Source organism: Schistocerca gregaria, chromosome 6 (genome assembly GCF_023897955.1).
Source record: "Schistocerca gregaria isolate iqSchGreg1 chromosome 6, iqSchGreg1.2, whole genome shotgun sequence".
In the NCBI taxonomy this organism is placed as follows: domain Eukaryota; kingdom Metazoa; phylum Arthropoda; class Insecta; order Orthoptera; family Acrididae; genus Schistocerca; species Schistocerca gregaria.
In genome coordinates, this window is record NC_064925.1 from 122,523,953 (window position 1) to 122,549,916 (window position 25,964).

A 25,964-nucleotide genomic window follows, 5' to 3' on the forward strand; every position below is an offset into this window, starting at 1 on the left:
TTTGATGAGACAACTACAAGGGGAGTTAAACATGGACAGTAATACAAGTACAAGTTAAAAGGAAACCCTTTACTATTGAAACTACAGCCTATGTGGAATACAAAGACAACTGCAACAAATAAAACAACTTAATGACTACAGGAAAATGGGAATTTGTAGGAAGAGAAAGTGTGGGAAGTAATGAACAACAAAGATGATTATATGAAGTTCAGGAGAGGGGAAGTGTTGAGTTGTGTCTGGTCATTTAGGATGGGATCTAGACTGTGAGCAAGATGTTTGTTAATTTCCAGGGCTTCTAGCAGGTTGAATTTATGGCCTTTGTTTGCTAAGTGAAGTACATGGGACACTTGGCTGGTAGTTGTGACCCTCACTCAGTACCTGCTCAGCAAATACAGAGTCCGAATTCTGCAACCTCCAGCTGCCTTCATGTTCAGCCAGCCTAGTTGATATGTCTCTGCCTGACTGAACAATGTAAAATTTGTCGCAATCAGAACAAGTGATTATGTATACCCCACTGTTGGCTAATAATTGGCTCTTGTCTTTGCTATTAAAACACACTGGGCTGTAGTGTTCCTGACATAGTAGGAAACTCTATACTTGCAGGATTTCAGTGCTTTGGCTACAGTCTGTGATACCTGACCCAGAAATGGTAGTGTACACCATTTCTTGCAGACAGTGGATGGGGAAGCAGGTGGGGCATAGAGGAAGGGTATAATTTTCCGTTTTTGTTTCCTGTGCAAGATGTGGTCAATAAGAACTGGATTGTAGCCATTGGCTGTGGCTATAAATTTTATTGTATCTAACTCTGCTTTAAAATCATCTCTGGACATGGGGATAGATATGAGATGTGTGCCATTGAGTGGAAAGGTGCATGTTTGTGAGCTATGGGGTGTTGTGAGAAAGAAGGTATTACTGTGTCTGTAGTTGTTGTTTTTCTGTAAATTTTGAAACAATGTGTGTGTGTAGTGATGTCAATGGTGAGATCTAAGAAGTTTATGGATTTGTTGCCAATTTCCATAGTGAACTGGATATTTTTGTATGTTGACTGTTTAGCTTTTTTCAAGAATCTGTTGAGTTGTCTTGTAGTACCAATCCACATACACAGGTATTCAGAAAATCATTAACTTTATCCACATAATCACATTTGTTCAAAAGTAGCTAACCTGTCGCATCGGGTAGTAAAAATAAAATCTACGATAGATTACATCATCAGTTCAGTTTACAGAAATTATCTTCTTTTGCGGACTGTTTGACAATATCACCACACCCTGCAATATTGATAGCCTGGAAGATTCTATAACAAGAATCTCTTATTGAGAGCTTGGCGTATCTTATGCCCTAACATCCGTTCTTATATTTTGCGCTTGACGTTTCCTTCTACAAAATATTTTGGCGTCTGAAGCACATAAAAGGTCCGAGAAGGGACGACAATAAGGAGCATAAGCAATGCAGTTTCTCCTTTCTTCCATCGACAAGATTAAACCCCATATAATTATACCGTATTAGCAACTAGTTGTTCCAGAACTTTTGCAGCTTCTCGATGTGGATGCCAGCTTTACGTTGCAAACTTGTCCTGTATACAGTATGTAAACAATAATTGTTTACAATGTACCACAATGGTGTATGGGGAGTCAAGTCGAGCTATTTGATACGGGGTTGCCTAGTCTATCGAGCCGGGAAACAACTTCAAACTGGCCTACAAAAGCCACCTAAGATAGAGGTATTCTCGCCGCGCGATATTTAGCATAAATCATTCTTAAATATTGAAAACCCCTTGTTCTTGGGTTTACAAAATATAAAGATGACGTTTGTGTAAATTCAACTTCAAAATATTGGAAATTTTAACACTATAAAATTAACTATTAAATCGTTTTGAAGGCTGGCTTTCTTATCACGGACTACCGTCCTCGTAACGGTTAAGCTTACCATAGTTCGAATAGTAAACGTAATTAGCTTTTGCATAACGCTTACAAAAGCCTTCATCTCTTTCATCACCATCACAGGATAGTTTAAATGAATAATGTCAACAAAATAGACGACTAAGCCGATGGCGTGATAGAGCGAGAGGATGGTGATAATCTAGCGCTGCGTGCATGCGCTGTAGGTAAGTAGCTTTTGGAGGCCAATTTGAGACTGCAAGCAGTTATTGTTTACATTCTGGACAACCTTAATATTGGAGAAAAGTGCTGCGGCGCGTTTTAGCATTGTGACTAACAAAACGTTAAAATTTCACCGTAAACTTTCAAAACCCGTAGATTTTGACGTTATTCTGTGCAAAATTATAACATCGTTCCCCCTTAGTCACTATCTACTTTGTTAACACTCCAGGAAGGAAATCAGTATTTTCTTTTAGTGTAGTTCTGGAACCAGAGCCATTGATGTGTATGTCATCATATATACCGTAACTGCAGATTAAATAAATACAATACATATGTGTTAATAAACGAAATAAAAGAATATATAGTGTTGACGAATATAAAGAGGTGCGAGTGTGTATTACAATTTATGGGAAACAATACAAAGAAATTAGATTACGAACTCTTTCTAAAAGGATTACTGCTCTTAATTAAATATAATTCTCTGGAAAATCCTCATAAGAATTAATACTAATACGAGAATACTTACAACCATCGTTAGGAGCTTTGTTACGTACCATTCAGGAGTTAGGTTACTCTCAAGCTAAATAACTGGTGTCCTGTGACGGCAAAAATGTAAGTTACGAGTTACGGCGTCCTGACAGCATTGAATCACACTTCAGTACATTGGAGCCAACAGCTGTCACTATTGACACAAAAAACAAGATTTATGACTTACAACTTACAGGTATATATCTGTCGTGACATGGCACCATTTATTTATTCTTGATAGTGGTTTTATGTAGAAATTTCAATTGCAAAATTAAAACTTCGACAGTCGTAAGTAGAATATGGTTTCTCCAAACAATTCACACAGGATATGGGCCAATATTACTAGAAGTTGATTTTATTATGCCTTTTTCATGATTATCTGGATACGATTTTAGAATATTTTGACTTAATAATAATGCCCCTTGTTAAATATTTGAACTAATTACGTTTGTTTGTATTTCATTCAAGCTGCATCCACCTCACTTACTCTGTTACGGTATAGCACAGAAAACAGGTACGCACTATCTAATCAAAAATATCTGGCTACCCCTACGTGATGCGGAATCGACCACTAGATGTCAGTGGAGGTGGACCCCCCAGTACAGAAGGAAAACGGTGTTGTCAGTAGAGAAGCATTAATAGGAGAATGGGGCGGTCGGGAGAGATCAATGGCTTCGAACACGAGTTAGTCAACTGTTGTGACGTGACTGTGAAGTGGAAGTTCGAAGGAACAGACAGAGCTAAAGCAGAGCCAGCCAGGCCTCGTGCACTGATGGACTGCGATAGTCGAGCACCGCAGAAGGAGGAACAAGCTATTCGTGAATTCCAAACTGCTATTTGCAGCCCAGGTTGTTGAATAACTGTGCGTAGAATGTGCAGTGGTTGAGAAGTGCTTCATAAGCCACATATTTTTGTAGTCAGCGTTAAGCGATGTTTGAGGTAGCTCACATTTAAGTGTCTGGCAGAGGGTTCATCGAACGGCCTTCACAATTCTCTATTATTCCAATCCCCGTCTCGTAGGCACGCGGAAGGAACGAACACCTGTATCTTTCCGCACGAGCGCTGATTTCCCTTATTTTATCATGGCGATCGTTTCTCCTTATGTAGATCGGCCTCAACAAAGTATTTCCTCATTCGGAGGAGAAAGTTTGTGATTGAAATTTCGTGAGAAGATTCCACCGCAACGAAAAAAAAACCTTTGTTTTAATGATGTCCACCACAAATCCTGTATCGTTTCAGTGACACTTCCACCCCTATTTCGTGATAATACAAGACGTGCTGCCCTTCTTTGAACTTTTTCGATGTACTCCGTCAGTCCTAACTGGTAAGGATCCCACGCCGTGCAGCAGTATTCTAAAAGAGGACGGACAAGTGTAATGTGGGCAGCCTCCTTCGTCGATCTGTTACATTTTCTAAGTGTTCTGCCAATAAAAGGCTGTCTTTGCTTAGCCTTCCCCACAACATTTTCTGTGTGTTCCTTCCAATTTAAGTTGTTCGTAATTGTAATTCCTCGGTATTTAGTTGAATTTACGCCCTTTAGATGTCTCCGATTTATCATGTACCCGAAGTTCAACGGATTCGTTTCAGCACCTATGTGGATGACCTCACACGTTTCGTTATTTCGGATCAATTGCCAATTTTCGCACCATAGAGGTATCTTTTCTAAATTATTTTGCAATTTGTTTTGATCTTCTGATGACCTTACAAGTCGATTAACAACAGTGTCATCTGCAAACAACCTAAGACGGCTGCTCAGATTGTTTCCCTAATCGTTTATATAGATAAGGAACAGCATAGGGCCCATAACACTACATTGGGGAATGCCAGAAATCACTTCTGTTTTACTCGATGATACTGCGTCAGTTACTATGAACTGTGACTTATCTGACAGGAAATCACGAATCCAGCTACATAACTGAGACGATATTTCTTAAGCACGCAATTTCACTACAAGCCGCTTGTGTGGTACCGTGTCAAAAGCCTTCCAGAAATCCAAAAATATGGAATCCATTTGAAATCCCTTGTCAATAGCACTCAACAATTCGTGCGAGTAAAAAGCTAGTTATGTCTCACAAGAAAGATATTTTCTAAATCCTTGTTGACTGCGTGTCAATAGGCCGTTTCTTTTGTGGTAATTCATAATGTTCGAACACAATATATGTTCCAGAATCCTGCTGCATATTGACGTTAATGGTATGGGTCCGTAATTTAGTACTATCTTCCTTGAATATTGGTGTGACCTGTGCAACTTTCCAGTCTTTGGGTGCGGATCTTTCGAGGTGCGAACGGTTGTATATGATTGTTAAGTTTGTAACTATTGCATCAGCATACTCCAGTGGAAACTAATTGGTATACAGTCTGGACTATAAGACTTGCTTTTATTAAGTGATTTAATTTACTTCACCAATCTTAGGATATCTACCTCTACGTTACGTATGTTGGCATCTGTTATTGATTCGAACTGTGGAATATATATTTCGTCCTCCTTCGTGGAAACATTTCGGAAGGCTGTGTTAGTAACTCTTTGTTGATAGCACTGTCTTCGATAGTATCTCCATTGTTATCGTGCAGAGAAGGCATTGTTGTGTCTTGCCGCTAGCGTCCTTCACATGCGACCAGAATGTCTTTAGATTTTTGATTGGTTTCGAGGCAAAGTTTCGTTGTTGGAACTAATATAACCATCTTGCATTGAAGACCACGCTAAATTTCGAGCTTCTGTCTGTTAAATATGGCATGGTTGTGTCTCATTTTGTGTACCATGGAGGATCAGTTACGCCGTTTGTTAATTTATTTGGTATAAATCTCTCAACTTCTGCCTATACTACTTCTCTGCATTTAAGCCACATCTGGTCTACACTTACATTATTAATTTGGAAGTAGTGGAGATTGTCTCTCAGGAAGGAGTCAAGTTAATTTTTATCTGCTTTTTTGACTAGGTATATTTTTCGTTTATTTTTGGAGGATTTGGAGGTTACAATATTCAGTCTCGCTACGACGAACCTGTGTTCACTAATTCCTGTATCCGTTTTGATGCTCATTATTAACTCGGGATTGTATGATACTAAGAGGTCGAGTGTGTTTTCACAACCGTTTACTATTCGCGTGGCTTCATGAACTAACTGCTCGAAATAATTTTCAGAGAATGCGTTTAGCACAATTTTGGGATGATGTTTTATGCGTATATAAATCACGCTATTCTTTGTGGTATCCCGAGGGAAACGTTAGGGTTTCGCGAGTACTTGGATAAGCGCTACAGCCACCATGTGTGGTTCATCAGTAAAGGACAGAGGAGGTTGTGTTAAGGTATGGAGGTGTTTTCCGTGGATAGGGTAGCGCCTCATTATTACACTTGAGAAAACGCTAAATGTGGAATGATATGAGCAAATTTCATAGCATTGTGTACTTCTTACAGTAGAGGAACTGCTCGGAGACGATGGCAGCATTGCAACGCACCCTGTAATAAAGCAGCTACTGTGAGGGAACGGTTTGTGGACAGTAAGGTCCTGAAATTGGCAGGCCTGCTCACTGTCCTGACCTATCAGGACACCTTTCGAGTGAGTTAGAACGATGACTTCGCTTGAGACCCCAGCGTTCAACGCCATTACCTTCTCTGGTTACGGATCCCGAGGGAGAACGGGGTGCCATTCCTCCACGGACATTCAGAGACATAATTGTAAGAGTCCCCCGGCAGAGTCGTCACAAAGGCAAAATGTGGACGTACCCAATGTTAGCGTCCACTAATAGGTGTACAGATACTTTTTATCAGATAGTGTACGTAAGAGTAATTATATTGCACTGGTAGAGGGAGTCGTGGAATTTACCCTCTTACGCCCAGGAATAGGTATTCGATAATGCACTAGATCTACACGATTCTGTGTGGAACTTATAGCAATGAAAATGAATTAAAAATAATGTCAATCGCCCTGACTCGACGAACGCCAGAATAGGAAATTCCCTTCCCTCCCCCTACTAAATGTTACCAATTGGAACGAACTGGCCGGGTACTTCGTCGAGAAGAACTTGAATCTTGAATGGCCCACTCCAAGTTTTGAGGTAGAGACTGAAGGAAAAAGTGCCAGCAATAATGAGACGTAATGGCTCAGATAACATATTTATCGGCCATATGCTGAACATCAAGACTGTACAATAACGTATTCAGATAAGCCGTCCACCGACTCTGAATGCAACTACCCAAAGGTAATTGCGGAGCTACTTTACAGTGCTATCAGCATAGTGGTCTAATTAAATACGAAGTATATAAATAAATAAAAGCGGAAAAAGAAGATAGGGCAAACAGACAGTGAGAGTGAGATGGGCAGAGAAGGTACCTGTGCACGACTCCCTGGTTGTGGCAGTATTCGACCGCGTCGACCAGCTGGCGGAACCAGACTCGGGCCCTCGGCTCCTTGATGTAGCTCTCCCTGCGGATCACCTCCAGCAGGCTGCCGTTCGGCGCGTATTCCATCACGATGTACACCCTGCGCACACCGCGGAGAACCTCAGGTACCACACCTCTCACCTGAGTCGTTTAGCCACACACTCTGCCTCTGCGGTTGATAGTTCCGTGCCTGACGCATGTGGACTGGAGACATTCTTTCCCACTGTGCAAAGTGTTGAGATTTTTGGGGCGGACACGTGAAGAGACAGAGAAGGAATCAGCCAGATATCGCTAGAGCAGCACAGTCGATCTTTCAATATGACAAATACGAGTGGAATGCAGTAGGTAATGCAACACTTCTTTTCTTTGAAAGCAGGTTGGTTTTGTTCAGGATTCCCATGCACTATACTGTTTCCCACCACTTTGGCTACAAAATCTATTGAAAGTCTCTTCGGGTTTGTTGCCGGATCCTAAAATCAACTTCAGGAGAATGGTGCTTCTGCTGATGAGTCCCGCTGAGAACTGACGCCAGGCTGCAAATCGACGTCCTATATAGACCACCGTTCAATACACAGCGCATGCGCCGTCCATCGTGGTTGCTGCCCTGCAACACAGGGAAGTGGCGGCGCCCTTAGTAGAACACTGGTGGCAACGACATATCACACTCAGGGCCACACCGAAGAACGTTCAATATTGATGCAAGATAATACAGCATTTCACGTCTTGCTAAGAGGAAACCCACTGTCTCTGTTGATTACATTACCCGCCAACCTAATTTCAATCCCATCCCCACATCAGATTTACCATGGAGGTTGAAAGTGATGGGATGCTTCCATTTTTAAACGTTATGGTTTATAAAATACCAGACACAGTGTTCACCGAAAGGCGATGCACACAGATCGGTATCTGCATTCTAAGAGTTGTCATCCACCACACCAAAGCAGTGGCGTCCTTAAGACTTCGGTATGCATAACACATGCCATTTCCGACGAGGACAGATTAACCCAAGAACTTGCTCATTTGATGGCTGTTTTTAAGGAAAAGGGATACTCCGAGAAGCTGATTTGTCGGGCTATGGAATTTGGACCATCTTTTGGAAGTTCATAAAGAGGAACAAAGATCGGTGGCCTTTCTTCCTTATGCTGGAGGCATATCGTTTAAGATTGGACGAATTTTAAGGAATTTTAACATTAAGAGTGTTTTCTGTCCACCTTCTAACATTAGGGAACTAATCTGCTCTGTGAAAGATGATTTGGGGCTTAGGAAACCCGGTGTATACAAAATTCCGTGTCAGTGTGAGAAGGCTTACAGTGGCCGTTCGAATCGCACAATTCATGACAGGTGTGCGGAACATCGCCGTCATACGAGGCTACAACAGCCGGAAAAATCGACAGTAGCAGAACACTGCTTAAATGAGGGAGACGGTATGAAATTTGATGAAACTGTGGTATTGCCAACATTTCCGGTTTTTGGAACAGTGTCTATAAAGGGAAGATTGAAATTAGGTTGGCAGATAATTTAATCAACAGAGACAATGGATTTCCTCTTAGCAAGACATGGAATCCTGTATTATCTCGCATCAAAACTGAACGTTCTTCGGTGTGGCCCTGAGTGCGATGTATCGTTGCCAGCAGTGTTCTCCTAAGGGCGGCGCCACCTCCCTGTTTTGGGTGGCAGCAACCCTGATGGGCGGCGCATGCTCCTTGTACTGAACGGTGGCCTACATACGACGTCGATTTGCAGCTTGGCGTCATTTCTCAGCGGAACTCATCAGCAGAAGCAGCATTTTCCTGAAGATGGCGACCAGTTGGATCACCGAAATATCGAGTCAAGCTGATTTTAGGATCCCGCAGCAACCCCGAAGAGACTTTCAAGACCTATTACGTCGGGAAAGACTACGTAGTTACAAAATCTATTTTTCAACATAATTTTCGTTCATTGCCTTACGCCGCCTTACTGGGAAAGCCTGTATGCCCGAATGGTACAACTCTAATGATCGACGTCAGAGCCGATGTCTTCCTGCAACAATAAGCTCCGCATCATCCACACACTGCTTCCCATGGGGTGCAACCTTCATTGAGCCAAACAGATTGAAGTTGGAACGTGACAAATCCGAACTACAGGGTGGATGAGGAATAACGGTTCAGTTAATTTCTGTGCCCTCGTGTCTGATGTTTACGACTTCATACACTATGGTAAGGAGAGATGGGCTACAGACTGATGCGGCAACTGACCTCGTAGGGAAACTGGACAGGAACAGAAATGATTAACGAATAAGTTAATATAGTAAACAGAATATTTAATTAACTTGCATTTCTCCAAGCGTACGAAAACTCATCACCACTAATTCACCGAGAAATAGAGTCCAGCTCTCAATGTCAATAGGGAAGAGTCTCTCTGCACTAAAGCAAGAACGATGCAGTTGGAGCTGCGATTAGGCGGCATCTGTGTGGCGTCACACAGTGAAGAGAGTCCAGGTGGAAGTGGCGCGTCTGGCTCCCACCAGCCATCCTATATCTTGGCAGCAGAAGCACCCATGGTATGGAGTCACTGGATGGGTGGCTCAGCAGACGTGCTCTATTGGGTCCACTGAATACCGCACGACCGCTATCGACGTCTGATGGAAACTTGCAATTCCACTGCCAACTTTGACGCCCGTGGGCTTTTATTGATACGTAATAACAATCTCTGGTGCACATACCTTTGTAAAGCCTTGAGTTGTCATGGAGAAGGAGAAGATCGATTGCGTTTCTGTCAGAGTTGATCGTTGCACCATGAGGGAGGACATCAAACTCCTTCAGAGTCCAAAAAGACCGTCACCATTGCTTTCCTGGCTGAGAGTGCGACTCTGAAGTTTTTCTTCTAGGCGAGGTGGTGTGACGCCACTCTATGGTTTGCTGTTTCGATTCCGGTTCTAAGTGATGAACCCACATTTCGTCAACGATGTTCGACAAAAAACTGCCACCATCAGCCTCGTAACGCGCAAGAAATTTCCCAAAGACGGTCCTCTGTTGCTCTTTATGGTCTTGTTATGTGGTGAGGAATCAGTGGCCACACCCTTGAGTACCCCAAGTGGTGGACACAGCCCTACCAAGAGTATGCATGTTCAAAGGAATTTTGCATCGAAATCAGAATAACACATGCACTGCGATGTATTTATCTTCCGATACGGGACAAGCGACTTTCGAGTATAGCGTGTGACCTGTAAGGGATGGTCGAGTACAGGTCATAGACGCATGGTTCACGGCATATGGAAGTTTGAGTGTGGCAATGAGTCGTGCAAGTACAGTCAAACGCCAAGGCGACCGCCCGCGATAAGCACGAAATGCTCGTTCGAGTCCCGGGCCAACAAAGATTTTCATTGCCGTCATTACATTCTACAGCTGATGGTTGTCCTTATTCGCAATTGCAACTTCATTTAATGTATAAATGAAAGTGTCTGCATGCTCAAACACATCTACATCTACGTAATTACTCTGCTATTCACAATAAAGAGCATGGCAAAGGGTTCAATGTACCACCTTGAAGCTGTCTCTCTACCGTTCCACTCTATAGAACGGCACGTGGGAGAAACGGGCACTTTAATTTTTCTGTGCGAGCCCTGATTTCTCTTATTTTATCAAATGGTTCAAATAACTCTGAGCCCTGTGGGACTTAACATCTGAGGTCATCAGTCCCCGAGAACTTTGAACTACTTAAACCTAACTAACTTAAGAACATCACACACATCCATGCCCAAGGCAGGATTCGAACCGGCGACCGTAGAGGTCGCGTGGTTCCATACTGAAGCACCTAGAACCGCTCGTCCACAACGGCCGGCTCTCTTACTTTATCGTGATGATCGTTTCCCCTATGTAGGTGAGTGCCAACAGAATGTCTTCGCAAAGGACGAAACTGGTGATTCAAATTTCATGAGAAGATCCCGTCGCAACGAAAAACGCCTTTGTTTTAATGATTACCACTCCAATTCTCGTATCATGTCTGTGGCACTATCTCCCCTCTTTCGCGATAGTACAAAACGAGCTGCCCTTCGATGTACTTTTTTGATGTCATCCGTCAGTCCCACCGGATACGGATCCTACACCGCATAGCAATACTCCAGAACAGGGCGGACAAGCGTGGTGTCAGCAGTCTCTTTAATAAAACCGATGCACTTTCTAAGTGTTCTGCCAATGAATCGCAGTATTGGGTCTGCTCTGCCCACGACATTATCTATGTGATAGTTCCAGTTTAGATTATTTGTAAGTGTAATCACTAAATATTGAAGAGGAAGTAGAGGAAGATGAAATGGGAGGTATGATACTGCGTGAAGAGTTTGACAGAGCACTGTAAGACCTGAGTCGAAACAAGGCCCCGGGAGTAGACAACATTCCATTAGAACTACTGACGGCCTTGGGAGAGCCAGTCCTGACAAAACTCTACCATTTGGTGAGCAAGATGTATGAGACAGGCGAAATACCCTCCGACTTCAAGAAGAATATAATAATTCCAATCCCAAAGAAAGCAGGTGTTGACAGATGTGAAAATTACAGAACTATCAGTTTAATAAGTCACAGCTGCAAAATACTAACGCGAATTCTTTACAGACGACTGGAAAAACTGATAGAAGCGGACCTCGGGGAAGATCAGTTTGGATTCCGTAGAAATATTGGAACACGTGAGGCAATACTGACCAGATAGCAGTTATAAGAGACAAGGGACAGGAAAGGGAAGCAGTGGTTGGTAAGGGAGTGATATAGGGTTGTAGCCTCTCCCCGATGTTATTCAATCTGTATATTGAGCAAGCAGTGAAGGAAACAAAAGATAAATTCGGTGTAGGTATTAAAATCCACAGAGAAGAAATTAAATCTTTGAGGTTCGCCTATGACAGTTTGGACAAGAAGAGAATAGAAGCTTTCGAAATGTGGTGCTACAGAAGAATGCTGAAGATTAGATGGGTAGATCACGTAACTAATGAGGAGATATTGAATAGAATTGGGGAGAAGAGGAGTTTGTGGCACAACGTGACTAGAAGAAGGTTGGTAGGACATGTTCTGAGGCATCAAGGGATCACAAATTTAGTGTTGGAGGGCACCAAGTTGGGTAAAAATCATAGAGGAAGTCCAAGAGATGAATACAATAAGCAGATTCAGAAGGATGTGGGTTGCAGTAGGTACTGGGAGATGAAGAGGTTTGCACAGGATGGAGTAGCATGGAGAGCTGCATCAAACCAGTCTGAGGACTGAAGACCACAACAACAACAAGTATTTATTTGAATTTATAGCCGTCAGATTTGTGCAACTTATGGTGTAATCGAAATTTAGTGGATTTCTTTTAGTACTCATGTGAATAAGTTAACAGTTTCCTTTATGCACGGTCAAATGCCACTCTTTGAACCATACATATATCTTATCTAAATCGTTTTGTAATTCATTTTGGTCGTCTGATGACTTTACAAGACGGTAAATGACAGCATCATCTGCATACAATGTAAGACGGCTACTGAGATTTGTCTCCTGTGTCGTTAATATAGATCACGAATAATAGAGAGCCTATAACAATTCCTTCGTCCGCCCCCGGTAGCTGAGTGGTCTGCGCGACGGAATGTCATACATAATGGCTCGGGTTCGATTCCCGGCTTTGTCGGGGATTTTCCCTGCTAAGGGACTGAGTGTTCTCCTTATCATCTCCATCATTTCATCCCCATCGACACGCAAGTCGCCGAAGTAGAGTCAACTCGAAAGACTTGCAGCAGGCGTAGTGTCTACCCGACGGAAGGCCCTAGCACTCGTTGCTTCATGAGTATAAAGAGCTAGTTGTGTTTCGCAAGAACGATATTTTATGAATCCGTGCTGACTCTGTGTCTATAAATCGTTCTCTTCGACGTACTCCATGATGTTCGAATACAGTTATGTTCCAAAACCCTACTGCAAATCCACGTTAATGATATGGGCCTGTAATACAAAGGATCACTCTTACTTCCCCTTTTGAGTATTGGTGTGACTTGAACAATTTTCCAGTCGTTAGGAAGTCCCACAAGAAATTCTGCATGTTTTAACTCTAAACTGACCAAGAAAAGAGCAATGTGGTATTACTTACTGAATGCCCCTCGTACATTCCTGGAGTTTTTTATTTCCCCATCTGCTTGTCTGCAATTCGTGTCGTATCACGAGAGGTTTACCTCGTGCATTACGTGTACAGGGTGACTACACAGCGTCTGTCCAAAAATTTCAGAGACTGGGTTTATTCTGGGCGTATAAGCGACGTGAGCGGTATGCGAAATTTGTTCCACACATGATATATCCCGATCTACGACGCGTGGACTACTACCGCAACTATATGGAAATGCAAAACACGGTAATTCTTTTCTGGAAAAATAATCACGCTAACTGCAATTGATGTTTTCAACATGAACCTACAGCAAACAGACAAAGTACAGAAATTCACATAAAGAGTTAACGCTTTTGCGACATAAGCGACATTAAAGCCGATATGGCGCTCAAATTGGACATCCCAAAGAGGGACTTTTCAGACAGTTTCACGTGATTGTAAGAACTTTGCGTGTGTTGCTCTCAAATGGGTGGCGAAGGGCTGGAGGGAGAGACGATGTTCTTTCTGTAAGACCTTAAGCTTTAAAACGACCATAGAGCTGTGGGAGACAGACAATGAACTTCGTCTAGAACCTGAACAAGTAAAACAACCATATCACCTATTTATCTTTTTGCTAATGCAGTCTCGAAACCTTTTGAACTTACCGGTCGACGTCCAACTACCCCCCACCCCTTCCGAATACAAAAGTGGTAGATATAACTATTTGGTTTTGTTGAAAATTGGAGCTTAACTCGTAAAAACTTCCTGGCAGATTCAAACTGTGTGCCGGACCGAGACTCGAACTCGGGAACTTTGCGTTTCGCGGGCAAGTGCTCCACCAACTGAGCTACCCTAGCACGACTCACGCCCCGTCCTCACAGCTTTACTTCTGCCAGTACCTCGCCTCCTACCTTCCAAACTTTACAGAAGCTCTCCTTCGAACCTTGCAGAACTAGCACTCCTGAAAGAAAGGATATTGCGGAGATATGGCTTAGCCACAGCCTGGGGGATGTTTCCAGAATGCGATTTTCACTCTGCAGCGAAGTGTGCGCTGATATGAAACTTCCTGGCAGATTAAAACTGTGTGCCGGACCGAGACTCGAACTCTGGACCTTTGTCTTTCCCCTGCTAGTGCCCCACCAACTTGCCCGTGAAAGGAAAAGGTCCCGAGTTCGAGTCTCGGTCCGGCACACAGTTTTAATCTGCCAGGAGGTTTCAATCAGATCACACTCCGGTGCAGAGTGAAAATCTCATTTTGTTAACTCGTAAAGTTTGCATGGATTGGCTTAAGCGTGAGATTTGTCAGAATTTGGTTCCTCTTCTCCCTCTCTTGTTACAGGTAGTGTAATTTAGAAGTTCTGTTTCACTATGACGTCTATGAGGAGAAAGCGCAGTGTATTTTGTGGCCCCTTGAAACGTGGTAGCTTGTTATAGTTCAGCGACTACTCTGAAGTGCCTATGGACGGATTCCTCCAGATGTGAAGAGTATCAAACAGTGGTATGAAAAGGTTAAAGAGGCTGGCAGTGGTCTTGACAAGGCAAGAAGCGGCAAACCAGGAATGAGTGACGACTCTGTTGATATCGTGCATTACAGCATTTCATCACAGTCTGCAGAAATCAACACGTTGTGTTTCCAGAGAATGAGGCATACTTCAGAGCACTGAGGCGCAAATTTTATACGAACCGTCGGATTTCCATGCATTCTGAAAGCAACTCCTTCAAACGTTACAGCCATATGATAGGTCAACACATACTGAATTTGCCAGGAGCATTCTGGGACCAATAGGTGCAGATGGTGACTAGTTTAGTAGAGTTTGTTTTTCCGATGACGCGGCTTTTCACAGCTCCTGCAAAGCATATAGGAATTATGTCTGGACCGGGAAGTCGGAAAACACACATGGTACAGCATATAAGTATCGTGTGTTTTTACCTACCCTTGGGCGTCAGTGTCAGCAACGGAACTGCAAGTTTCTCGCATACTCTGACAGCGGTTGTGCTGGATATGGCGTACCCAATGGTGCACGCCCGCAGACCTTCGCCTCCAGCGGCTCAGTTCATGAGCACCCTATGCCGCCGCGATATAGGATGGCCAGTATCACTCACTTGGTCCTCTTGAATTTTCAGCCTCTTCATTATGACGTCACTTTTTGCACTTAGAACAGTGAGCCTCTTCGTTGTTGACATTGATAGCTGGACTCTATTTCTTGTTGCATTATCTGCACTCAGTCTTCGTTCGCTTGGAGAAATACAAGTTAAGCAAATCTTCTGCTTCTGTGTTAAATTGTTCGCTAATCGTTTCTGCTGCTCTCCAGCTTTCCTATGAAAACAGCTGCCACATCACTCTGTAGCCCACCACTCTTTACTGTTGTGACGAAGTCATACTTCACACAGCTTATCAGGAAAAGTCAGAAAATGAATATGTGGTTAACACAATGCATATTAAAATGGTGGTAGGTCCTGCTTTCACTGAACCTGCCATTACTGAAACTATTTACCTGAAAATGTTGGAACTTCATGTTTCATTTCTTTCAACAAGATGGTGCACTGACATGCTGGGGGATATTTGTTAGCCAGTTCGCTAAATTTGTAAGGTTTTGAGGACAGAACAGCTGTGTGAGCTGTAAATATTTTTGGTTTAATGTTGCCATCTTATCACAGAAATACACGCATTTACATATTTTACAAGGTGACAATCTTATGACAGTTCTCAAACGAATGCTTCTCGTCCTCATAAAGTGAAATAATCCTAAACACAACAATGGTAAATTTTAACTAGAGGTTTCTTTACAAAGTTATTCTTACGACTATGTTGTGATGTTGAACAGTAATACAATAAATCATCCGATTCAAGTTCAAAGTTCGGTACTACACTCCTGGAAATGGAAAAAAGAACACTTTGACACCGGTGTGTCAGACCCACCATACTTGCTCCGGACACTGCGAGAGGGCTGTACAAGCAATGATCACACGCACGGCACAGCGGACACACCAGGAACCGTGGTGTTGGCCGTCGAATGGCGCTAGCTGCGCAGCATTTGTGCACCGCCGCCGTCAGTGTCAGCCAGTGTCCCGTGGCATACGGAGCTCCATCGCAGTCTATAACACTGGTAGCATGCCGCGACAGCGTGGACGTGAACCGTATGTGCAGTTGACGGACTTTGAGCGAGGGCGTATAGTGGGCATGCGGGAGGCCAGGTGGACGTACCGCCGAATTGCTCAACACGTGGGGCGTGAGGTCTCCACAGTACATCGATGTCGTCGCCAGTGGTCGGCGGAAGGTGCACGTGCACGTCGACCTGGGACCGGACCGCAGCGACGCACGGATGCACGCCAAGACCGTAGGATCCTACGCACTGCCGTAGGGGACCGTACTGCCACTTCCCAGCAAATTAGGGACACTGTTGCTCCTGGGGTATCGGCGAGCACCATTCGCAACCGTCTCCATGAAGCTGGGCTACGGTCCCGCACACCGTTAGGCCGTCTTCCGCTCACGCCCCAACATCGTGCAGCCCGCCTCCAGTGGTGTCGCGACAGGCGTGAATGGAGGGACGAATGGAGACGTGTCGTCTTCAGCGATGAGAGTCGCTTCTGCCTTGGTGCCAATGATGGTCCTATGCGTGTTTGGCGCCGTGCAGGTGAGCGCCACAATCAGGACTGCATACGACCGAGGCACACAGGGCCAACACCCGGCATCATGGTGTGGGGAGCGATCTCCTACACTGGCCGTACACCTCTGGTGATCGTCGAGGGGACACTGAATAGTGCACGGTACATCCAAACAATCATCGAACCCATCGTTCTACCATTCCTAGACCGGCAAGAGAACTTGCTGTTCCAACAGGACAATGCACGTCCCGTGCCAACCAACGTGCTCTAGAAGGTGTAAGTCAACTACCCTGGTCAGCAACATCTCCGGATCTGTCCCCCATTGAGCATGTTTGGGCTGGATGAAGCGTCGTCTCACGCGGTCTGCACGTCCAGCACGAACGCTGGTCCAACTGAGGCGCCAGGTGGAAATGGCATGGCAAGCCGTTCCACAGGACTACATCCAGTATCTCTACGATCGTCTCCATGGGAGAATAGCAGCCTGCATTGCTGCGAAAGGTGGATATACACTGTACTAGTGCCGACATTGTGCATGCTCTGTTGCCTGTGTCTATGTGCCTGTGGTTCTGTCAGTGTGATCATGTGATGTATCTGACCCCAGGAATGTGTCAATAATGTTTCCCCTTCCTGGGACAATGAATTCACGGTGTTCTTATTTCGATTTCCAGGAGTGTATTTAGGATGATAATCAAGTCTACCGAGGACGGTTAGTTCTGTGACAAGTTGAGCAAAAGATTACCCAAGGGCGCTCGAGTTTGCAATGGACGCAAGCTGGTGAACCAACAAGTTTATGCCTCTGCTCATGGTATTTATTTTAGCCTGATGAGCTGTCGTCTGCATGGCTGCCCTCATCCTCTGAAATTCCTATAGAAACTAATTAAGCCTTTATTGATTTTTCCAGCGGAAACTCTCCCTATGTTTCTCGTTACGTGAGAAAACATATACTCATCCCTCGTGTTGGTGACATGGACGTGCATGTCCGGAGCAGTGTGCACATTAAACTGCCCTCTCACTTCTTGCAAGAACAATTAACTAACTGCCTGGTTCGTTTCTCCACAGTTGGATCTCAGTGACGCTGCAGCTAATATATAGCCGAATGTCAGCAGCAGTGTGAGCAGTGTTCACACAAATGTCTTCTCTGCATCGTACAGAGCGTTGTGCCCGCCAGTCTGCACCTGATGCCAGTTCAGAGAAAAGCCCCCGAAAAGTTCGCTCTTGTCTTTCTTGTATCGGAACTGTCTCCCCAACTGGGTTCTTTTGTCCTTCACGTTACAGTTTTTTTCTTATTTTGTGTAAACTCTCTCTGCCAATCGCAATGTCCATAATATTAAACTGCGTCGAAATCTCGTCACTGTACTCATTCCTTGTTCGTTTCCGCCAATCGGACGTTTTGTGCCCGCTGCAGTCGCCTTAAAGTTACTTGCGCACACCACATATGTATCACTCGCTGTTCGCATGATCAACTGCATCAATGGTTTTGTTGATATCTTCATATCCATTTGGAATTCTGAAACGCAGTTTTATAAAGCCCCTTTCTGTCCTACTTCTGGTGGCCCATTACTTGCTCTCCAGTACGCGGTTTTCGTTGTGCCTCCAGTGGTGTGGCTTCTGCATCTGCCCATGCCTGCTTCCACATTCCCTCTTGCGGCTTGTTTCACCTTCTGCTCACTGACATGGGTTACATAGGAGTTATGAGTTAATACTGTCGATTGAGTGTCATCGCCGGCCAGGGTGGCCGAGCGGTTCTAGGCGCTTCAGTCTGGAACCGCGCGACCGCTACGGTCGCAGGTTCGAATCCTGCCTCGGGCATGGATGTGTGTGATGTCCTTAGCTTAGTTAGGTTTAAGTAGTTCTAAGTTCTAGGGGACTGATGACCTGAGAAGTTAAGTCCCATAGTCCTCAGAGCCATTTTCTTGAGTGTCATCCCTTTTGCATTACATACTTATAGGCAAATCTGCTCATTACCGCCGAAGTAAGTTAGGTGTGATATTCACCTTCCCATTACGATGTATAATACTCTTAAATAAGGTGCGAAACTGATGTTCATTTATTCTGCCACCTTACATATCCTCCTCCTTCTGTGTCAGTTTTGTGGTGGGACAGTCAATGGTTGAAAAATTGATTGAAGTCAGTGCCATATTATTTGCAATTGCTGACTGTAGCAGTTGACCTATTTCCTGACCAACTTCCTTTTTTAATATTTTAATATTAAATAGTGGTTCTATCTAGTCTCCTTACCTTTCTGTTTTACATTGTACTTGATTTCGTGATTACGGATTTGATCTCTTAAGTGATGTTCTTTTTTCTTTCAAAATTTAACTACTTTTCTGATTTTTATACAATTCTATTTAACTATATAAGGTCCTTTTATTTCGATATATTTGTCTACATTTTAATTTTAATTTAACATCAAACAATTTGAGCTTATATATAAATTTGTATCATCAATAACATTTTTGAGACTGATCTGTTTTTTGATTACCTGATTTATGTTAAATGCTGATGGATATGTATTGAAGTTGAGGAAACCTTCATTTAACACTATCCTCCCGTTTTTCAATATGTTTCGCTTTATCTCCAGCTTTCATATCAACCATAATGTAGGAAGGTTTCATTTCTGATAACAAAGCTTTATAATCTATATTAAACTCAACCAAATCATTCTCTTGACTTTACAGCCATACTCCTATTCATAAACATTATTATACTCACCAAAAATCTTAAATCCACGCATTATATCTTTACAAAATTTTTCAAATGTGACTTTTACAAACATATTAAATTTCTAATCGTACTAATTACTTTACAAAATTTAAACTGACATCATGGAATACCCAAACCCATACACATTTATATATCCTCTATTTTTGTAAAACGTATCACACATTAGAATCTTAACCTCCAAAGAAATGTTAATATTAGGTTTTCTTAATTTAAACATGTTGAAAAATATGAAATACAAGCAAATATTGGAGACATGTCAAGATTAAAGTTTTAAAAAGGTTGTTAACAAAGATCTATTGCTAACACCTATACTTGAGTATTGCTCATCACTGTGGGATCCGTACCAGGTCGGTTTGACGGAGGAGAAAGAGAAGGAACAAAGAAGAGCGGCGCGTTTCGTCACAGGGTTATTCGGTAACCGTTATAGCGTTACGGAGATGTTTAGCAAACTCAAGTGGCAGACTCTGAAAGAGAGGCGCTCTACATCGCGGTGTAGTTTGCTCGCCAGGTTTCGAGAGGGTGCGTTTCTGGATGAAGTATCGAACATATTGCTTCCCCCTACTTATACCTCCCGAGGAGATCACGAATGTAAAATTAGAGAGATTCGAGCGCCCACGGAGACTTTCCGGCAGTCGTTCTTCCCGCGAACCATACACGACTGGAACAGGGAGGGAGGTAACGACACTGGCACGTAAAGTGCCCTCCGCCACACACCTTTGGGTGGCTTTCGGAGTATAAATGTAGATGTAGATGTAGAAGTCTTCAAATTCAAAATATTTCTTTTTTCGGATAGTAGTCCATTACAGATAGTTCATTCTCTTCCATTCATACGAGTAGCCATCTCGTCTTTGTCGGTATGAAATCTGAGGATGTTGCAATTTGTGATAAGTAATAACGGATATTTATACTGCTAGAACAGTTAAATTGGATTCTCGTTGTTAGTTAAATGCAATAATGATCTTTAAGGGGAAGGGATTTGAAAAGGTTTCTTGATTTCTTCTGGTCCAGGCTCTTCCTTCTACCAAATCTTCTAAGTAGCATCTTCTGTCCTTGGTGCATCTTGCTGTCTTCTCACTTGGGTCCTCGTTCTTCTCTAGACCAGGAATTGGGATTGAAGACCTGTTTAGTCTCGTTATCGTTTAATCCCTTCTTATGGCGTCTTCTTTGAAATGATTGTCTGTTCTTTTATTGTATTCGGTTGTCATCTAGATAGATTGGACAGCCTTCCATCGTTTTCTTGCTTCATCCCATGAGTATTCAGGAGTTGTTTCGCAGTTGTTGAACTCCGTATGGTCTGGTAACAGTTTCAGCTATTCTACACGTTGAGTTACAGAAACGCGTCTCTTCTTAAACACCCGCTCGTCCTTGCTGTAATATGTCCTCCTCATTTCCGATTCGGTGGACATCCATCATCTCTCCACACACTGCTTTAAACAGTTCGCCTTAGAAGTGCCAAGTATCTAACACTTTCGCAAAACCATTATTATAATGCTTGTCTGTGGCATTCATTGTTTATTGTATCCAAGATGCGTTGTAGCTCTCCAAACTTTTCCCCATAGGTGTCATCCTCTTGAGCCGTTGCTCCCATCAAGGCCTCTTCTTTCGTCACCTCGTAAGGTGACATACCAGGCACTGACACTCAGTGTCCCTTCCTCTCACGCCTAACCGCTCTCCTCAGTTCTTCTGTCGATGTGGCCGCAATGATGCTTCGCCTTGTCTACTGACTTCATATCTCATATAATGTTTGCCCATGATTTGATTTTCTTACTTCTCTTACATCCTCGCCTATTCTCTACTTCACACGATATCATTAACTATTTTAATATAAACCTTACTCCCTTAAATTACGCCGGCCAAGGTGGCCGTGCGGTTCTGGCCCTGCAGTCCGGAATCGCGGGGCTGCTACGGTCGCAGGTTCGAATCCTGCCACGGGCATGGGTGTGTGTGATGTCCTTAGGTTAGTTAGGTTTAAGTAGTTTTAAGTTCTAGGGGACTTATGACCTAAGATGTGGAGTCCCATAGCGCTAAGTGCCATTTGAACCATTTTTGACCCCTTAAATTGCGCTACAAGTTTACAAACATTAAATTTTAATAAACTTTACAAAAGTTATCATTTATTCTATTAAAATGTTTTTCTTACCACTGTTTTTATTAATTAATCTCTTCTCCCCATTCTACTTGAGTCTCTTAATATATAGGTCATTGTTTACTCATCTTCATCACGATGGATAGTAAGAGTGAAATTGATAGTGATGACTGTTAGTAAGTTAGTGAATTCCTTCCTACACCTCATTTTATTTTTTTAACTACAAGTACTCCATATTATTTTTGAAAACTTCGCACCTTCCCTCCGACTCCCGCGTCTTTTTCTCTGCAATCTCTTCTTTTTGTCATTAGCTGTCACAGAGCTTCAAAATATAATATATAACTCTCCTCTTTTCCTTTCGTTTTCAGCAATGTTTTCTATTGTTCTGTTGCGTTGTTTTAAAGCTTAATTTTTTTCTCTGTTGTACTTATATCTTTCTTCTTTTTCTCTATAGTAAACTTTTATGTTTCTTCCTTTCCCCATCCTACTCTTCCTTATTGAAATCATTTCTCGGCTAATCTTACTTCTTACAGTTTACCTCCTTCCAGGAAATAACATGTTTCTTGCTTACCTTAATAATTCGATTCTCTTTCCTAATTATTACCTCCTAACGACTTCTTATATTTATTTCCCTCCAATCTTTATTTCAGTATCAGTTAGTGGTACCTTCCACAAATCATGTATGCTTCACATATTCCCCCAAAATATATCCTCAATTATTTGTTCACTGTCCGCGACGGAACGAATTAGAAATGACTCTCTCCTCCTTACCTAATCTTTATTTTCTTCCTACTTCTTTACTTCCTTTCGTCCACACAAATCGACTTCCTTCTCCTTTACACTACGTCCTTAAGAGAGAACCTACTACTATTTCGTCCAGCTATCCACATCCTGACCTCTGTCTTCCTCCTTGCTTTCTATTCTTTCCGCCGAACACATTTCGTTCGCAGAAACGTTACTTCAGTTGTCACTTTCCTGCCTTTTCTTCATAATATCCTTTTACCTTCTTGTGTTTTATTTATTTAACTTAGATAAGTACAAGTTAAAAGTTTTACCTGTGTGCATTTTGTTATTTTTCATACACTTTGATTTCTGGACGTTTAATGCAACTAAATTCTCGTGTGGAGTTACTCTTTTTTTCTCTTGTTTACCATTTATTTAATTTCAGATGACTCACATGCTGCAAACCCTATGATTTTCCTTTCCTATAATGTAATTTGCCTTAGGTATCACTATTGGTGGTACCAATGCTGCTTTATCCTCTTGCCATACTGTCTCTCTCTCCATTTCATGTAAATGAGCTACATCTTTTACAATTTGGTCTTCATCAGTTTTTGTACTACTGTCTATATACACCGTTAATAACTCCTGTTTCTCATCATGGGTCGATTCCCAGTCAACTAAATTCCAGCGTGCTGCTGTTTGTATCCGATTACCCTTTAAATCTACTTCAGAATCTTGCTCATAAAAACTAATTCTATTTACATATTTAATTAACCCCCCCCCCCCCATAACCACGGACCTTAGCGTTGGTGAGGAGGCTTGCGTGCCTCAACGATACAGACAACCGTACCGTAGGTGCAACCACAACGGAGGGGTATCTGTTGAGAGGCCAGACAAACGTGTGGTTCCCGAAGAGGGGCAGCAGCCTTTTCAGTAGTTGCAGGGGCAACAGTCTGGATGATTCACTGATCTGGCCTTGTAACACTAACCGAAATAGCCTTGCTGTTCTGGTACTGCGAACGGCTGACAGCAAGGGGAAAATACAGCCGTAATTTTTCCCGAGGGCATGCAGCTTTACTGTATGATTAAATGATGATGGCGTCCTCTTGGGTAAAATATTCAAGAGGTAAAATAGTCCCCCTTCCGGATCTCCGGTCGGGGACTACTCAAGAGGACGTCGTTATCAGGAGAAAGAAAACTGGCGTTCTACGCATCGGAGCGTGGAATGTCAGATCCCTTAATCGGGCAGGTAGGTTAGAAAATTTAAAAAAGGGAAATGGATAGGTTGAAGTTAGATATAGTGGGAATTAGTGAACTTCGGTGGCAGGAGGAACAAGGCTTTTGGTCAGGTGAATACAGAGTTATAAATACAAAATTAAATAGGGGTAATGCAGAAGTAGGTTTAATAATGAATAAAAAATAGGATTTCGGGTAAGCTACTACAAACAGCATAGTGAACGCCTTATTGTGGCCAAGATAGACACGAAGCCCATGCCTACTACAGTAGTACAAGTTTATATGCCAACTAGCTCTGCAGATGACGAAGAAATTGATGAAATGTATGAGGAGATAAAACATATTATTCAAATAATGAAGGGAGACGAAAATTTGATAGTCATGGGCGACTGGAATTCAAGCGTAGGAAAACGGAGAGAAGGAAACATAGTAGGTGAATATGATTGGGGCTAAGAAATGAAAGAGGAAGCCGCCTGGTAGAATTTTGCACAGAGCGTAACTTAATCATAGCTAATACTTGGTTTAAGAATCATGAAAGAAGGTTGTATACATGGAAGAACCTTGGAGATACTAAAAGGTATCAGATAGATTATATAATTGTAAGACAGAGATTTAGGAACCAGGTCTTAAATTGTAAGACATGTCGAGGGGCAGATGTGGACTCTGACCAAAATCTATTGGCTATGAACTGTAGATTAAAATTGAAGAAACTGCAAAAAGGTGGGAATTTTAGGAGATGGGACCTGGATAAATTGAAAGAACCAGAGATTGTACAGAGTTTCAGTTAGAGCATAAGGGAACAACTGACAGGAATGGGGGAAAGCAATAAAGTAGAAGAATGGGTAACTTTGGGGAATGAAATAGTGAAGGCAGCAGAGGATCAAATAGGTAAAAAGACAAGGGCTAGTAGAAACTCTTGGGTAACAGAAGAAATATTGAATTTAATTGATGAAAGGAGAAAATATAAAAATGCAGTAAATGAAGCAGGCAAAAAGGAATACAAACGTCTCAAAAATGAGATCGACAGAAAGTGCAAGATGGCTAAGCAGGGATGGCTAGAGGACAAATGTAAGGATGTAGAGTCTTATCTCACTAGCGGTAAAATAGATACTGCGTCTAGGAAAATTAAAGAGACCTTTGGAGAAAGGAGAACCACTTGCATGAATATCAAGAGCTTTGATGGAAACCCAGTTCTGAGCGAAGAAGGGAAAGCAGAAAGGTGGAAGGAGTATATAGAGGGTCTGTACAAGGGCGATGTACTTGACGACAATATTATGGATATGGAAGGGGATGTAGATGAAGATGAAATGGGAGATACTATACTGCGTGAAGAGTTTGACAGAGCACTAAAAGACCTGAGTCGAAACGAGGGCCCCGGAGTAGACAACATTCCATTAGAACTACTGACAGCCTTGGGAGAGCTAGTCCTGACAAAACTCTACCATCTGGTGAGCAAGATGTATGGGACAGGCGAAATATCCTCATACTTCAAGAAGAATATAATAATTCCAATCCCAAAGAAACCAGGTGTTGACAGATGTGAAAATTACCGAACTATCATTTTAATAAGTCTCAGCTGCAAAACACTAACGCGAATTCTTTACAGACAACTGGAAAAACTGATAGAAGCCGACCTCGGGGAAGATCAGTTTGGATTCCGTAGAAATGTTAGAACACGTGAGGCAATACTGACCCTACGACTTATCTTAGAAGAAATATTAAGGAAAGGTAAACCTACCTTTCTAGCATTTGTAGACTTAGAGAAAGCTTTTGACAATGTTGATTTGAACACTCTCTTTCAAATTCTGAAGGTGGCAGGGGTAAAATATAGGGAGCGAAAGGCTATTTACAACTTGTACAAAAAGCAGATGGCAGTTATAAGAGTTGAGGGGCATGAAAGGGAAGCTGTGGTTGGGAAGGGAGCGAGACAGGGTTGTAGCCTATCACCGATGTTATTCAATCTGTATATTGAGCAAGCAATAAGGGAAACAAAAGAAAAGTTCGGAGTAGGAATTAAAATCCATGGAGAAGAAATGAAAACTTTGAAGTTTGCCGATGACACTGTAATTCTGTCAGAGACAGCAAAGGACTTGAGAGAGCAGTTGAACGGAATGGATAGTGTCTTGAAAGGAGGGTATAAGACGAACATCAAGAAAAGCAAAACTAGGATAATGGAATGTAGTCGGGTGATGCCGAGGGAATTAGGTTAAGAAATGAGACACGTAAAGTAGTAAAGTAGTTTTGCTATTTCGGGAGCAAAATAACTGATGGTGGTCGAAGTAGAAAGTATATGAAATGTAGACTGGCAATGGCAAGGAAAGTGTATCTGAAGAAGAGAAATTTGTTAACATCAAGTATAGATTTAAGTGTCAGGAAGTCGTCTCTGGATATATTTGTATGGAGTGTAGCCATGTATGGAAGTGAAACGTGGACGATAAATAGTTTAGACAAGAAGAGAATAGAAGCTTTCGAAATGTGGTGCTACAGAAGAATGTTGAAGATTAGATGGGTAGAT

At 42.6% G+C, this 25,964-nt stretch overlaps 1 protein-coding gene across 1 annotated transcript in view; it reads right to left on the bottom strand.

The window, feature by feature from the left end:
- LOC126278748 (testis-specific serine/threonine-protein kinase 4-like) overlaps nucleotides 1–25,964 on the bottom strand; it is a 120,069-nt gene that overhangs the window by 57,136 nt on the left and 36,969 nt on the right. Inside the window, exon 3 of the mRNA XM_049979024.1 lies at nucleotides 6,956–7,105. Within this exon, the coding sequence (XP_049834981.1) occupies nucleotides 6,956–7,105 (150 nt within the window). The remainder of the gene's footprint in view (nucleotides 1–6,955; nucleotides 7,106–25,964) is intronic.